Source organism: Doryrhamphus excisus, linkage group LG16, assembly GCF_037039965.1.
Source record: "Doryrhamphus excisus strain RoL-2023G ecotype Guam linkage group LG16, RoL_Dexc_Guam_v1.1, whole genome shotgun sequence".
NCBI classification, from domain to species: Eukaryota; Metazoa; Chordata; class Actinopteri; order Syngnathiformes; family Syngnathidae; genus Doryrhamphus; species Doryrhamphus excisus.
The window spans coordinates 14,459,581-14,477,086 of NC_136372.1; the positions used below are offsets into that span (position 1 = coordinate 14,459,581).

The 17,506-nt window shown below is 35.6% G+C and overlaps 1 protein-coding gene across 2 annotated transcripts; it reads right to left on the reverse strand.

Moving 5' to 3' along the window:
* Nucleotides 1-436: 436 nt before the first annotated feature.
* LOC131103678 (ethanolamine-phosphate cytidylyltransferase-like) lies at nucleotides 437-15,141 on the reverse strand. Of its 2 annotated transcripts, none has more exons than XM_058050137.2 (13): nucleotides 14,837-15,141; nucleotides 9,380-9,468; nucleotides 7,763-7,924; nucleotides 7,624-7,690; nucleotides 5,434-5,518; nucleotides 5,327-5,368; nucleotides 5,089-5,221; nucleotides 3,365-3,447; nucleotides 3,217-3,294; nucleotides 3,078-3,143; nucleotides 2,933-2,998; nucleotides 2,695-2,783; nucleotides 437-1,397 (listed from the first exon to the last, which is right to left on the reverse strand). In XM_058050137.2, the coding sequence occupies exons 1-13, from the start codon at nucleotides 14,983-14,985 to the stop codon at nucleotides 1,307-1,309; spliced, it is 1,200 nt and encodes a 399-aa protein (XP_057906120.2). In that variant the 5' UTR covers nucleotides 14,986-15,141; the 3' UTR covers nucleotides 437-1,306. The 2 variants fall into 2 exon arrangements, with proteins under 2 accessions (XP_057906120.2, XP_078653493.1); XM_078797367.1 differs by having other exon boundaries at nucleotides 5,089-5,235; nucleotides 5,326-5,368.
* Nucleotides 15,142-17,506: the final 2,365 nt, after the last annotated feature.

Below are 17,506 nucleotides of genomic sequence, written 5' to 3' on the forward strand. Positions count from 1 at the left end.
TGTCGAAAAACAAGCAATTAGAAAACTGGCTAGGGAGATGCAAAAAAGTGTAAGTAAAAATAGATTTAGGTTTAAACTAACCAAGTGCTGTAAAGCTGGCAGTGGTGTTGAAAAAACAAACAAATAGAAAACTGGCTAGGCACACGCAAAAATTAGAAGTAAAAAATAGATTTGGGTTTAAACTAACCAAGTGCCGTAAAGCTGGCCGTGGTGTTGAAAAACAAACAAATAGAAAACTAGCTAAGGAGACGCAAAAAAGTGGAAGTAAAAATAGATTTGGGTTTAAACTAACCAAGTGCCGTAAAGCTGGCTGTGGTGTTGAAAAACAAACAAATAGAAAACTAGCTAGGGAGACGCAAAAAAGTAGAAATAAAAATAGATTTGGGTTAAAACTAACCAAAAACAGTGGTGGAAAGTAACCAATTTCATTTAATTTCATTTTCTGTGTGTGCGTTTGTGTTTGAGACTCATACTTGTTCTTGAGCACAATCTCAGCAACGTACCGTCCCTGACTAAAGGTCATAACATAATAATAAAACAAAGTCCCACAAATGATAAGTTGATGAAATCATGTTATTGTCAACAGTAAATATATACTGCAGTCCAGTTTGTATGACATTATTGCCTACACATCCCAAATGGATATACAGGCATGTTATTCATTTTTTAATGTACACATATATACATTAAGTCATACAGCGAGATAGATAATGAGTATAATATACTACCAAAAATAAAATATTCACTCCCATTTCATACTGGGGGAAAATTGTAAAACCATCAGAGCATTATGTGTCCTTTTCATAAATGTATTATGACCCACGGGAGGAGTTGATACACACTAAAATGACCCCTGATGGGGAAAAAGTGTCCCCTGAAAGTGAAACGTCAACTCTCCACAGTGGAGTTGTAGTGGTAGTGGTTTTAGTTTCAGGGAAATAAACTCCAACAGGGAACAGGGTGAGTGAAATGTCAGTGTAGTCCGATACGGAGGATCCCATGCGGTCCATCAGAGCTTCTTGTTGCAAGTACATACCCGCCTTGCTGCGGTTCAGTCCCGCAATTAAAAGTCCTCCCCCTCTTGCCCCTTGCAAGTCCGAATCCCATCTTAAAACACTTTAAAATCATAATCAGCAGGCAAGAAAAATATAGAAGCATTTGAAACATTTTCTTGTCTATACATGAGCTATAGACGAGACGAAGGAAAACAGGCAGCAGGATCTACTGCACATGATTCCGTCCCGCTTTTCTTTTTCTCTCCATGACTTTCGATTAATTCCGTATCCACAACACTGCCTGGCCTCCATCACTGGTCTGCTACTTGGTGTCGCTGCATGGCCTCGATCACGGCGATCTCTTTGGCCTCCTTCTTCTGGTTCCTGGCTTGGAAAAGCAGCCTGAATGCACACATAAAATTGTTTTTAATCATAAAAAAAAATTTGTACTTTCGCTACCGAGGGCCATATACTGGAAATAATGTACAAGGATGTCGGGGCTACTTTGATAGTTGACATTTATTGAACCAACCCATGTAGATATGTGAAGAACTTATGGTAATGGTAATGGTTTTATTTCATTTGAACATGCATCATATTACAATTGAGTGCATCCCATAATCAGTTCACAGTTCCACATGTCCAAAAGGAGTAGGAAGAAGCAAAGCTTATTAAATCCTACCCCTCCATCTGGTACTTTTACAATCAGTAACTGTTACATTTGTTCACTTCCTGCTTTCCATAATACAGTTTAATTTTACAATCAGTAACTGTTTCATTTGTTCACTTCCTGCTTTCGCTAAATGTACAGCAAAAACTATGTTAAAAAGTCATAGCATTTCAGTACGTGGAATCAAACTATGGAATGGATTGAGTAAGGAACTCAAACAATGCACAACGATGAGCCAATTCAAGAAACAATACAAGCAGTTGATGTTTGCTAAATACAAGGATGAAGAGTCTTGAACCAGTCATGATGTGCTATATATATCACTATATTGACACTTACTATGGTACACATTATGTCATTGGATGGTCATATCACCTTGTACTTCGGTACATTATTTTGAAAAAAAAAAACCTTAAACTGCATTATGGAAAGCAGGAAGTGAACAAATGTAACAGTTACTGATTGTAAAAGTACCAGATGGAGGGGTAGGATTTAATAAGCTTTGCTTCTTCCTACTCCTTTTGGACATGTGGAACTGTGAACTGATTATGAAATAATATAATATATATATATAAATAATAAAATAAAATAAAAAAATTCATGATGTGCTAGTATATCACTATATTGACAGTTGGTATGCTATTGCTATGGACAGTTGCTATGGTCATATCACCTCGTACTTCGGTACATGACAAATAAAATAAAATAAAATAAATAAAAATTAAGTTAAAAAAATTAAATTAAAATAAAATAAATTAAAATTATATTAGGAAAGCAGGAAGTGAACAAATGTAACAGTGACTGATTGTCAAAGTACCAGATGGAGGGGTAGGATTTAATAAGCTTTGCTTCTTCCTACTCCTTTTGGACATGTGGAACTGTGAACTGATTATGGGATGCATTCAATTGTAATCTGATGCATGTTCAAATGAAATAAAACCATTACCATTTACTGTACGTATTTGGACATATGTATATAAGTCGCAGCATCAGTTCAACTATTGAAAAATACATGGGAGAGCAGATCACCTGTTTTTAGTTATTCTCTGCACAATGGCGTCTGTGGTGAGGACGTTCCCGCTGTCGATGGTGCGCAAGATCCCTTGCTTTCTGGGCACCTGAATACAAAGAGAGGAAAAATATTCCATGCTGAAACGCTCTATATTCATCACTGTACGTGACCCCGTGTCATTGTGCCTGCAGGGTAAAGGGATGACATCACAGCCTCGCCATCTTCAGGTACAACATCTACGGATTACGTTCTTACGGCATAGGGGTCGGATCCATCCTTGCTTGGGTATATATGCGTCTTTCCGTGGCATACAAGGTCCACCTACGGAAAAAGGCACGGTTGCTATTCAGGTGAGAGCAGACAAGGAAGGTGCGGAGAATGATGATGGATCCACTCGTACCTTCAAATGATCCAGCAGATCTTTTGTGACCGCAAACGGAGCGCCGATCACCACCTCGAAGACGTACTATAAAGACAAAACGCTTAAAAGGAGGTCGGCTTTGTAAATGAGTCACAGTGCAAGCGTGTGGGAAACGCACTCGGCAAGCCAGGACGCTGAGCGTCCTCTCGTGGACGTTCATGATGGGGTAGTTCTTCCCTTTGTAGCGATTCACTTCCTGCCGAGCGAAAGCAGATATGAGGAGAGAGCGCGCCATGCTCACTCGGTGAAGTCTAAGCGACACTCACTTGGTCGAAGTGCAGACCCACGATGATGTACGGCTTCTCCGCCAGCTGGTGCACCGCCCGCAGGAAGTCCACATGGCCGATGTCTGGCAGGGGTCAAGGGTCATGTCATAACTAATATGTTCTTAGTTGCGATCGATCGAGTAATCGGTTGGACTTTTCATTCATTCATTAATTAATTTTCTACCGCTTATCCTCACAAGGGTCGCAGTGGCGGCGGTGCTGGAGCCTATCCCAGCTGTCTTTGGGCGAGAGGCGGGGTACACCCTGGACTGGTGGCCAGCCAATCACAGGGCACATATAGACAAACAACCATTCACACTCACATTCATACCTATGGACAATTTGGAGTCGCCAATTAACCTAGCATGCATGTTGTTGGAATAATTTTACTTTATTTTAGTTTTATTGTGTGCGAGACACATTTTTGTACTTAGTATGGAAAATGTATGTAATAGAATAATTCCTGCCCCCCCCCCAAGTGCACATTCATTGATTTACTACCGCTTATCCTCACGAGGGTCATGGGTATGCCGGAGCCTATCCCAGCTGTCTTCAGGCGAGAGACGGGGTACACCCTGGACTGGTGGCCAGCCAATCACAGGGCACATATAGACAAACAACCATTCACACTCACATTCATACCTATGGACAATTTGGAGTCGCCAATTAACCTAGCATGTTTTTGGAATGTGGGAGGAAACCGGAGTACCCGGAGAAAACCCACGCAGATGGCCGAGGGTGGAATTGAACTTGGGTCTCCTAGCTGTGAGGCCTGCGCACTGACCACTCGTTCGCCGTGCAGCCTGATTGGTCTTCTCTCGTTATGTTTTCCTCTTCAAATTTGGACGTTTTTCTTGTAAGATTACTGACTTTTTCCATTTTGGCTTTTGTTATTGGTGTTTTTCTTGGTAAACAATATTTTTAAAATGTGCCACAATGAAATTTAAAAAATATTTGTGAGCCGCAAACGGCCCCCGGACTGCACTTTGAACACCCCTTGCCCTTAATGGACCAAATCAATGTGAGGAAAACACCAACAGCTCAAAAACACAAACACAAAATTTGTTGATATAATAAATTATAGAAAAATAACTTGACTATATTAAATATTGGAGTATATTTTACAATATTTACCTGACTTTTTCCTATATCCACGCATCTGACATTAGCAGACAATTAATAAGCAGTTAGCTTGTATATTAAAAAATGTATATTTTTCATTTACTATTTTATTTAAATACATTATCCCCTGGGGCGGCACGGTGGGCTAGTGGTTAGCGCGCAGACCTCACAGCTAGGAGACCAGGGTTCAATTCCACCCTCAGCCATCTCTGTGTGGAGTTTGCATGTTCTCCGTGTGGGTTTTCTCCGGGTACTCCGGTTTCCTCCAACATTCCAAAAACATGCCATGTTAATTAGCGACTCCAAATTGTCCATAGGTATGAATGTGAGTGTGAATGGTTGTTTGTCTATATGTGCCCTGTGATTGGCTGGCCACCAGTCCAGGGTGTACCCCGCCTCTTGCCCAAAGACAGCTGGGATAGGCTCCAGCACCCCGCGACCCTCGTGAGGAAAAAGCGGTAGAAAATGAATGAATGAATTATCCCCTTTTTAAAATAAATATTTGGCTATATTTCACGTATATAATAAACCTACAGACTTTATTAAAGATTTGATCATGAAGAGAGGTCCCTGAATGTCTCGCTGTCCGCCGTGAAAGATACGGAAGAGGTCGAAGGACCCGGCCACGTAGATGATGGTGTCGCCAGGCTGCGGCTCCCGGCCCGAAGCGAACTGGATGATCTTCTGGGAGGTCTGCAGGAACTGAGAGACCCCCGTCCAGGGACTGTGGCTCTTCTGACCATTGGAGTCCCGTAATCCAAAACAAACACGCCACAGTACAGATAAGTCACTTGGTCTCGTACACATCTACATGATCACATGGTGACAATCCATACCAACCTTCCCAAAGCTGTCTGGGTGCTGCTGGTAGTTGGAGGCGTCCTAGAAGAAGTGGACAAGAGCTCTTAGAGGTCTACCCCGATGCACACGAGAGCCAATGTACTCACGATGTTGCTGTGGTGTGCTTTTGTCATGAGAAGCATCCTGCCAACCAGGTCGGTGGTTGAAACTCCCTGTGTTCTCTTACATTCTCTGCAACGACAAAGTGAATGAATTTGGCGCCACCTTCTGGTCTGCATGTATAAATATTGAGTTTAGACAAAAAAAATGCAGTAATTTTACAAGAATAAAGTAAAAATATATTTTTTTAAGTAGTAATAAATGGATGGATGGATAGATAGACTTCCTTTCTTGTCATTGCACAAAAACACAGCAGTGAATTTGCCAACGAAATGTTGTTAATATCATTAAAAACAAAAATAACAATGAATAAAGTTGTAATTTTGGGGAAGTTAGGCTGCAGAAAAAGTTACAAAAAATGTAAAATTAAAATAGAAAAATTAAAATTAAAAAAAACAGCAGAAATGCAAAACAACAGCTGTAATTTTATAATAATAATAATACATTTTATTTGCATAGCGTTTTTCAAAATACTCAAAGACACTACAGAAAAATGAATATAGTCAAAATAAAATCAAAATAAAGTCAAAATAAAAAAAAAATTTGATGGAAAAATAACATGCAGTTGAAATATTAAAGAAAGTTTTTTTTTTATCTTGTCATTGCACAAAAACACAGCAGTGAATTTGCCAACGAAATGTTGTTAATATCATTAAAAACAAAAATAACAATGAATAAAGTTGTAATTTTGGGGAAATTAGGATGCGGAAAATGTTACCAAAAAATTTCAAATAAAAATAGAAAAAAACAGCAGAAATGCAAAACAACAGCTGTAATTTTACAAGAATAAAGTCAAAATAAAAAACATTTTTAGATGAAAAATGTCATTGTAGTGACATGCAGTTGAAATATTAAAGAAAGGTTTTTTTTTTATCTTGTCATTGCACAAAAACACAGCAGTGAATTTGCCAACGAAATGTCGTTAAACATCATTAAAAACAAAAATAACAATGAATAAAGTTGTAATTTTGGGGGAAAATTAAGCTGCAGAAAATGTTACCAAAAATTTTTTAAATAAACATTGAAAAAAAAAACAGAAATGCAAAACAACAGCTGTAATTTTACAAGAATAAAGTCAAAATACAAAACATTTTTAGATGAAAAATGTTATTGTAGTGACATGCAGTTGAAATATTAAATAAAGTTTTTTTTAAAGTAGTAATAAATGGATGGATGGATAGCTAGACATCCTTTATTGTCATTGCACAAAAACACAGCAGTGAAATTGCCAACGAAATGACATAAAATATCATTAAAAACAAAAATAACAATGAATAAAGTTGTAATTTTGGGGAAATTAGGCTACGGAAAATGTTACCAAAAAATTTAAAATAAAAACAGAACAAAAAAACAGCAGAAATGTAAAACAACAGCTGTAATTTTACAAGCATAAAGTCCAAAATATTAAGAAATATTGTGAAAAAAGCCACAATTTTAGGAGAATAAAGTCAGATTATTATGAGTAAAAATAATATTATTTTAGTTGCATAGAATTAAAATATTTTCACTGTCATTGTACATCAAAATATTTTCATTTTTGGAGAATTAGTTCTAAGAAAACATTTTATTTTACATATATATTTAATATTTATATTAAATATAAATATTATTTATAAATATTAAATAATATTTTATTTAAATATTATACTATATTTAATATAAATATTATAGTATATATTTAATATTTAAAAAATTTTTTTAGGGGGGTAGTGGAAGGTAGTGTGCCTGGCGATTCTTCTTTCCGTGGCGGACATCGAAGACGTCTACCTATTCGCAAGGAAGCGTGGTAACACGTCTGTTCCTGATTGGATTAAGGACCGCCCCCGATGTATCGCTGAATTCGTAAGACGGACGGAATGCGGCCTCCGACAGCTGCCAGCCATGATTGCCGTGGCGTGGCGTGGCGTGGCATCGAGCCTTCGCACTCAGACCGTGAATCACAGCAAGGAAAGCATCAAAAGGCAGACGGACGCCTTGAGAGACCAGAATGGCCAATCAGAGTAGCGAGGCGTGTGGAATGTCGCTACGCGTCCAAACCCGAGAAACGGTCTAATCTGCATTTTTTGGCCTCCCAAGGTCGCGGCTCAAAGAACAATTCCTCCAAGAGATTGCTACAATGTGGCGCTCATTCTTTCACTTTCGCTCTGTATCGCCATGACAAGCGGCGAGAGCCGTACCTGTAGCGTCCGGACTCTTTCACTTCCTCGTACGTGTCCCTGCCGTCGACCGTCAGCGTTAAGTCGTCTGCGAACAAACAAGAGAGCCGTCAAATGAGAAGCGTGCCCCTGATGAGAAGTGTGTCCGCGGACGCCGTACCTCCGTGCACGCAGAAGTCGCAGTTGTGCTTGTCCATGGTCTCCAGCGTGGTGACGTAGGGCGCTCCCTCCACCACCTCGTCCACCCATTTGATGGCCCGCACCATCTTGTAGCGCTCCTCCTGAGTGAAAACGGGCGGGCCCTTGTGCTTTGTGATCTCGCCTGGAAAACCCAAACGACATCGTCAGAACAATTCCGGGCATACGAGCAGTACTCTCGTCACATGACCCTTAATTACTTCATGCGTTTAATCACTTCCAGGTAGAATTCCTTATTTATTCATGGAATATTTTCATAGTTAGAGCACAGAAAACTGGTTTGGTTTTGGTTTCTAAATGTTTTTTTTACCTTGTTAGAGCCCTCTAGACATAAAATAACACCCCTATAGTCATCTTGACATTCCTATTATCCAATACAGTAGACTGAATAATAGAAAAGAAGACTATTATTGACTTCCTATTTATTCATGGAATATTTTCATAGTTAGAGCACAGAAAACTGGTTTGGTTTTGGTTTCTAAATGTTTTACCTTGTTAGAGCAGTCTAGACATGAAATAACACCCCTATAGTCATCTTGACATTCCTATTATCCAATACAGTAGACTGAATAATAGAAAAGAAGACTATTATTGACTTCCTGTTTATTCATGGTATATTTTCATAGCTAGAGCACATAAAACTGGTTTGGTTTTGGTTTCTAAATGTTTTTTTTTACCTTGTTAGAGCCCTCTATACATGAAATAACACCCCTATAGTCATCTTTACATTCCTATTATCCAATACAGTAGATTGAATAATAGAAAAGAAGACTATTATTGACTTCCTGTTTATTCATGGAATATTTTCATAGTTAGAGCACATAAAACTAGTTTGGTTTTGGTTTCTAAATGTTTTTTTTTACCTTGTTAGAGCCCTCTATACATGAAATAACACCCCTATAGTCATCTTTACATTCCTATTATCCAATACAGTAGACTGAATAATAGAAAAGAAGACTATTATTGACTTCCTGTTTATTCATGGAATATTTTCATAGTTAGAGCACAGAAAACTGGTTTGGTTTTGGTTTCTAAATGTTTTTTTTTACCTTGTTAGAGCCCTCTAGACATAAAATAACACCCCTGTAGTCATCTTTACATTCCTATTATCCAATGCAGTAGATTAAATAATAGAAAAGAAGACTATTATTGACTTCCTGTTTATTCATGGAATATTTTCATAGTTAGAGAACAGAAAACTGGTTTGGTTTTGGTTTCTAAATGTTTTTTTTTACCTTGTTAGAGCCCTCTAGACATAAAATAACACCCCCATAGTCATCTTTACATTCCTATTATCCAATACAGTCGATTGAATAATAGAAAAGAAGACTATTATTGACTTCCTATTTATTCATGGAATATTTTCATAGTTAGAGCACGGAAAACTGGTTTGGTTTTGGTTTCTAAATGGGTTTTTTTTACCTTGTCTTCCTTCCTGGTTCTGTCATGGAATGGGAAATCAGGGTGTACATTTTTTTTGCGTAAAAGCTGCAAACTAACAAAACGCCCCACCAGGGCTTCTAATTAGCACCCCCCCCCACTCCAACAACAGCCAGTCACAGTGACACGTTGTCCTTACCGTCCGTGTGCACGCCCACGATGAGGTAATCCCCCATGGCCTTGGCCTGCCGCAGCTGGTTGGAGTGACCGTAGTGGACCATGTCATAGCTGGGAGACACAACACAATGCAATCAGCGTTCATACCTACATATATTCATACCTTCATACATATACGTATATATATATATATATGCCATTAAAAACAAAAATAACTATGAATAAAGTTGTCATTTTGGGGAAATTAGGCTACAGGAAATGTAACCAAAAAATTTTAAATAAAAATAAAAAAACAGCAGAAATGCAAAACAACAGCTGTAATTTTACAAGCATAGTAAGTAAAGATAATATAATTTTAGTTGCATAGATTTAAAATATTATTACTGTCATTGTACATCAAACTATTTTTATTTTTGGAGAGTGAGTTCTGAGAAAACATTTTATTTTACAGATATATTTAATATAAATATTATAATATATTTAATATATATTTAATATAAATATTATAATATATATCTAATATATATTTAATATTTAAAACACAATCATAAAATGTAAAAAAAATAAAAACATTATTTAATATTAATATTAATATTATATTATTAATATTATTTAATTTATTATTATTAACAATGAATAAAGTTGTAATTTTGGGAAAATTAGTCTGCATGTTACCATGTTACCAAAAAATTAAAAATAAAAATAGTAATAAAAAAAAAACAGCAGAAATGCAAAACTGTAATTTTACAAGCATAGTAAGTAAAGATAATATAATTTTAGTTGCATAGATTTAAAATATTATTACTGTCATTGTACATCAAACTATTTTTATTTTTGGAGAGTGAGTTCTGAGAAAACATTTTATTTTACAGATATATTTAATATAAATATTATAATATATTTAATATATATTTAATATAAATATTATAATATATCTCTAATATATATTTAATATTTAAAAAACAATCATAAAATGTAAAAAAAAAATAAAAACATTATTTAATATTAATATAATATTATATTATTAATATTATTTAATTTATTATTATTAACAATGAATAAAGTTGTAATTTTGGGAAAATTAGTCTGCATGTTACCATGTTACCAAAAAATTAAAAATAAAAATAGTAAAAAACAAAACAGCAGAAATGCAAAACAACAGCTGTAATTTTACAAGCGTACCCCCCCCCCCCCCACACACACACACTTAACTCAACTTGTGCTGATGTAGGAAACTCGACAGTATCTAACAACAATCGTCAAAAAGCCATTTTTCTGTGAATGAAGGAAGACGACTAGTCTTCATGAGACCCACGTGGTCTTACGTAAGACCACGGACACAAACAAACAAACAAACACACGGGAAAGAAAAAGTCCACCCGTGTCCTTTTTCTTCCAGCAGCCAACACAGTGTGACCGGGTCACAGTGAGATGATGAATTATTTATGAACAGGCCTGTCAGTGGACACCTAGACGGACGTGGCCTGAGCTACTCAAGATAACAAAAGCACTTCCTCCACGCCCTGATATATTATATTGTCTTCTTTTTTTAATATCATATTTATTGGCCCGTACACAAGGATTTCCTCTCAGTTCAAACTATTTATACTTTATTTATAATGTCAAATGTGTATGTATTTGTTTATATTCTGACCCATTATTAAAGACAGGATTTAAAAAAAATAATATATTTTTTTTATTTAGAATTTTAATTACGTCCACTTTATATTTATTTGCTTATACATACATTTCTTCATGTATTTAGAATACATAAAAAATCCAAATTGCATTGTACTTTTAATAAAATACTACATATTTAGTTCAAACTATTTATACTATATTTATAACGTGAAATGTGTATGTATTTGTTTACATTCTGACCCATTATTAAAGAAAAAAATTGTTTTTTTATTTAGAATTTTAATTATGTCCACTTTATATTTATTTGCTAATACATACATTTATTTAATTTTTTTAGAATACATAAAAAATCCAAATTGCATTTTAATTTTATTAAAATACTAAATATTTGATAATATGTTTGAGTTATATCCATTTTTACCCACTATAAAAATATTTTTTTTTATTTTATTTTGATAACATCTGATAACTTTTGATTGATTTATTTCTAATATTAAAATGTTTGAATATAAAAAGTTCTTTTTACTTAAAATACAACACTATTTCATAAATGAATGGGTTTATTTACTGATTTTTACTATTATTTTTACGGTTATTTTGATCTTATCTGGCCATTATAAGAAATAATTATTATGCATAAAAAACAGTCATCCATCATTAATTTATTGAGAATTTAAAATCTAATATTATTGTCATAAAATCATTATTTTATGTTTATTTATGTACATTTTTGCACATTATAAAAGAGAGGGATTTCATTCATTTCATTAGAAATAATCTGATTAAAAAATAGATATAGAATGTTTGATATCAAACAATATGAGGATATTGTATATTTTTGTATTTATTTTGATCTTATCTGGCCATTATAAGAAATACATTTTATGCGTAAAAAAACAGTCATCCATCATTAATTTATTGAGAATTTAAAATGTAATATTATTGTAATAAAATTATTATTTTATGTTTATTCATGTACATTTTTGCACATTATAATAGAGAGGGATTTCATTCATTTCATTAGAAATAACTGAAAGAAATATATAAAAAAATAGAAATAGAAGGTTTGATATCAAACAATATGAAGATAATAATAATCCCAAAAATAGCACATTTAAGAAATATAATATAATGGGATATTCAGTTTGATATATATATAAAAAAATATCACATTAAAGCATCAGGTGATTGACTGTGTGCACTCATTGCCACCTCAGCAGAAGACAGCATGGAGGAGGACTTTACCCCCCCTTGCTGATGATTCTCCGACAAGTGACCTTTGACCCCCCCCCCGTCTCCCACTGTCTCACATGACCAATGCGAGCGGAGAGAAGGCGGCAGTGTCCTCGACAGATGCCGCAATTGTGTGCTCTCTCCTTGGAATGCTGCTGACAACGCTAAAGACCTGTCCCGCTTCGTGGGGGGGGGGGGGGGGGGGTGGGGGTTTGCACGGTGGCGAGGCAGGTGCAGGTGGTCGGCCGGTTGAGTTGAGTTGTGAACAGCGTGAGCCGTGTTGACATTGGCTCTCTTTGCATGCTCACCCCAGCGGTTAATATTCTGGCATCCCAAACATTCTGAAACATTCCGCTAAAGAGCAGCTCCAAAGCCGCGCGTACATAACAACAATTCCAAGCGTGAAAAGGCGCCGGAATCCCGGGCCTTCGCACGCGTAAAATCAAAACAGTGACTTTTGCTGCTGTGCCACGGAGCAGAACCGGCGTGCAACTTAAAGGGTCATCGTGAACGTCGTGTTGATGATGTAACACCATGGCGGTCGACACACTGATGACAGCAAATGCATCACTTCCTATTGAAAGTCATGATCTTATCTAGTCCACAGATAAGGGTTGCTGTGGAACATCAAAAACTATAAAAGAGACAACTGATGGGGATAAGAAGCAAAACATTATAATTAATAATAATTCAATATTCATCATTATCTTCAATGTCCATATTCTTGCCTTATTTTATAAAATACTGCAGTAAGAAAGGTGGAACTAATGAAATATAGCAGAGGTACAGCCCCAGGGATAGTTTTTTATTGGCCCGTTGCAAAAATGACAATAAAGTCAAAATATTACGAATAAAATCTGTGTAAGTCGCAATTTTACAAGAAAAATAACATCTTATTTCAGCAAAAAGCTGATTTTTTATTGGCTCGTTGCAAAAATGACAATAAAGTCAAAATATTAAGAATAAAACTGGTGTAAGTCGCAATTTTACAAGAAAAATAATGTTTTATTTCAGCATAAAGCTGAAATATTAAAGGAAAAAACAACCAAAACAATTATTAGGTTGGAATAACATCTTCTAACAAGAAAACAGTAACAAATTTAGAGACCGGGTATAGCCCCGGGGATAGTTTTTTATTGGCCCACTGCAAAAATGACAATAACGTCAAAATATTAAGAATAAAACTGGTGTAAGTCGTAATTTTACAAGAAAAATAATGTCTTATTTCAGCATAAAGCTGAAATATTAAAGGAAAAAACAACTAAAACAATAATTAGGGTGGAATAACGTCTTCTAACAAAAAAATTGTAACAAATTTAGAGACCGGGTACAGCCCCGGGGATAGTTTTTTATTGGCCCGTTGCAAAAATGACAATAAAGTAAAAATATTAAGAATAAAACTGGTGTAAGTCGCAATTTTACAAGAAAAATAACATCTTATTTCAGCAAAAAGCTGATTTTTTTATTGGCTTGTTGCAAAAATGACAATAAAGTCAAAATATTAAGAATAAAACCGGTGTAAGTCGTAATTTTACAAGAAAAATAATGTCTTATTTCAGCATAAAGCTGAAATATTAAAGGAAAAAACAACTAAAACAATAATTAGGGTGGAATAACGTCTTCTAACAAAAAAACGGTAACAAATTTAGAGACCGGGTACAGCCCCGGGGATAGTTTTTTATTGGCCCGTTGCAAAAATGACAATAAAGTAAAAATATTAAGAATAAAACTGGTGTAAGTCGCAATTTTACAAGAAAAATAACATCTTATTTCAGCATAAAGCTGAAATATTAAAGGAAAAAACAACCAAAACAATAATTAGGTTGGAATAACGTCTTCTAAGAAGAAAAATTTAGCAATATTCTGAGAATAAACTTGAAATATCAGGGACAAATAATGCCATTTTAGTAGAAATACAATTGGTATATTTACAAAAAGAAGGTATTTTTATAATATTATATTACGAGAACAAAAAAATAAAAAAAATAAGTGGGAAAAAAGTTTGAAAAAACAACCAAAACAATAATTAGGTTGGAATAACGTATTCTAACAAGAAAACTGTATCAATTTTAGAGACTAAACTTGTAATATCATGGACAAATAATGTAATTTTGGTCAAAATAAAAAATGAAGTTGAGATTTTTGGGAAAAAGTTTGAATGTTATGAAAATAAAGTCAAAATATTACAAAAAGAATATTTACTAATAATATTTAAGAAAACAACTGAAACAATCCACTATATGTGTAAGATTATTAGCATGACATATGTATTTGCGGGTTAGATTTGAACGTTAGGCCGCTTGAAACACCTCAGTGGGCCGTATATGACCCCTGAGCTGCATGTTGGCCACCCATTGGCCTATTGTGTAGTGTCACAACAACAATGTAATTGACAGTATTTTCCTATTGTTGTGATTAGAACCAGCATGGCTGCATTGGATGATGCAGGTGTACCTAATCAAGTGGCCAAAGAGGGTACAATTGAGCTCGACTGCACCAAGCTTCCCCCCCCCCCCTCCCCTTTTTTTAATGTCACGACATGTCACCGTCAAATTGTCAAAATTAAGTGTACGTATTCCACCATGTCTTCGGGTAAAACACTCACCAGCCATCGCACCACACCCGGACCCTCCGTCTCCTCTTCTCGGGACTACACGCTTCAGCTCCCGGTGTCGAGCTCACGTCCTTCCCGGCCGGCGTGCTCACCTGGTGGGGGTGTCTATGGTTGTGGTTGTGGTGTCCGTTTTTGATCATATTTTGAAGCAGGATTCTCCACGATAAAAGCCCCGCGCTTCGCCCCGCTTCCGTGGGGTCGTGACAACCGGGTATGAGGGTAGCGAAAGTAACCGACGTCGGGTTGTGTTGTGTCCAGCAGCGGCAGTAGGCTGCGTCAACGCCTCCGTGCTTCCACCGGTCCAAGCAGCTGCTATGGCTGTTGTCAAGCCACCTTAAAGACGCACGGTCGCGAAAAGGGAAACGAGCATCAGTCATAAATGCCTTTCGCCGTGCAACTCGTCTGTGTTGCTTTTATTTTGAAAAGACTTTATTAGGAAATTTGGTGTATTATTAGGTAGCTTTACACCGGTCAAATCACGCGATGAGCTGTGGTGTTGTTACATAATGACGCTGTTCCGTGTTTAATTAGCTTAGCACAAACGCTAACTGTTACATTTTTCAAAATATTTTTAAATACATAATTTAAATACATAATTATGTTTAGTCTGGTGTCTTTAGCTGCGATTTTACACAGTTCGATGAATTAAAAAAAATGAAATGATGTAATAATAAGAAAAAGAATGACGTAATAACAATGACGACACCAATAACTTAATATTATGATATTTATTTACTATTACTACTAATGCATGAAAGTGAAAGTGCTTTACGATGCAGATAAAAACATTAAAGGTTTCAAAGAAAAATCAAACACGATAAATATATAAACAGCAAATATATAAACATTACGACAAGGGGGAATCCTTTTAGGTCTGCTTAGGTGGTCATTACACTTTAATACCAGCAGAGGGCGTAATAGCGCTGTTGTCACACAGCAGCTTTGTTTTTCTTGCAATGTATTTGTATTTCATATTCTCTACATTTTTGTTATTATTATTATTATTATATTGTGAGGAAAAGCGGTAGAAAATGAATGAATGAATGAATGATTCCATCTATCTTCTCTATTTACTGTATCTTTATTATTACTAACCTTAACCACGATTCCTAATATTTTTGTGTGATTAATCACGATCAAAGTTTTTTAAAGGTAATTAAAAAGCAGTGTATTTTTTGGGGACGGGGGGGGTAATTTATAATATATACTCAATTCTGATAAATTAGAATATAAATTCATTTGTTAAATATAAAAAATAAAAATAATATTATTTTTTTATATTTTTGATAATATTTATTTATAAAAAATAAATAAAAATATATTAAATAGGGTAATCACTTTTAGTTTTTTTTTAAAGCAAATTTTATGTATTATATTCAGGCATTTTCCAGCCTAAAAATGGCAAAAAAAACTATAAAATACAAATAAGGAGGCGTTGTAGTATTCAACACTGGTCACTAGGTGTCAGTAATATTACAGTAATGAGACAATAGCCATTGCAGAAACAGGAAGTACTGCACAAACCAGGAAGTAAAAACAATTAGGAAGCATTTTTTATATTAATTATAAATGTTTTTTTGTTATGACTACTATATTTGGATATTAGATGTCCAGTGTAAGAAGATACTAAAGCCGACACCCACCCAAGTAGTGCTAGTAGCGGTGGCGAATGTGTGCCATGGCCTCCATCGCCAGGACGGGTGTGTTAAACGAGCAGGATGCCGACATAAATTGCTCGGCGACAGAGCAGGCTGGCTTCAGGGAAGTGGGGCAGGCAGGCAGGCAGGCGCTTGCAGGAAGTGGGTGAAGATGAAGGATGCCGTCCTAGATTTGCCCACGGCGCTCACCTTAACCCGATCTGCCAAATCAATCAACTCCTCAGAGGCCATCTGGCTGGGAGGAGCGCTGGAAGGATGTCACGGCAAGGACCTGCACGGGTGGCGTTGTTGGATGACTAACTAACTCACCGCTGCCGCTAATCTAGGACAAGCGCGCCGGTTCGACATCCTTCATGACTCTCATGGTTTAGTCGCCAGGAATACGTCCGCCGAGGTTCGCCCAAGTGGGTCGCCTTTTTTTGGATCACAGGAAAAGAATCGATGCCAGCTAAATGATGGCTGTATCATAAAAAAAATGCATTTAAATAAAAAAAAAAAAGTTTATTTGTACCAGAATCAAACCGGGTCACCCCCTTTTTTTTTTTTAAACATTTTATTGATCTTATAGAAAATAAAGTAAGCTGTATCAACAAACATACAATATATACATCAATAACTTAGACACCTCACGTTTAAATCCACACGTGTGACTGTTGAAATATATATATATATGTATATATACATACACATATACTATATATATGTATATATATACACCAATACATAGGACTTATCTACAGATTGCAAAAGTACAATAATTTAATTTATAAATACAATGAACTATTGTCCCTTCTCATACAAAGTACAAAGTACAACCCATACAGAAAAAAAAAGACATTATTATCATGAATATCACCTTTGCATTACTCGCATTTGATACCTTTGAACACACACACCTGTTCGTGGACAACTGTTTACAAAGTTTAAGAAAAAAAAAAAAAAAAAGCCAACAAGTGCTGCCGTCTATCCCCTCTTATTTTGGAATTATTGCCCAAACAAATAA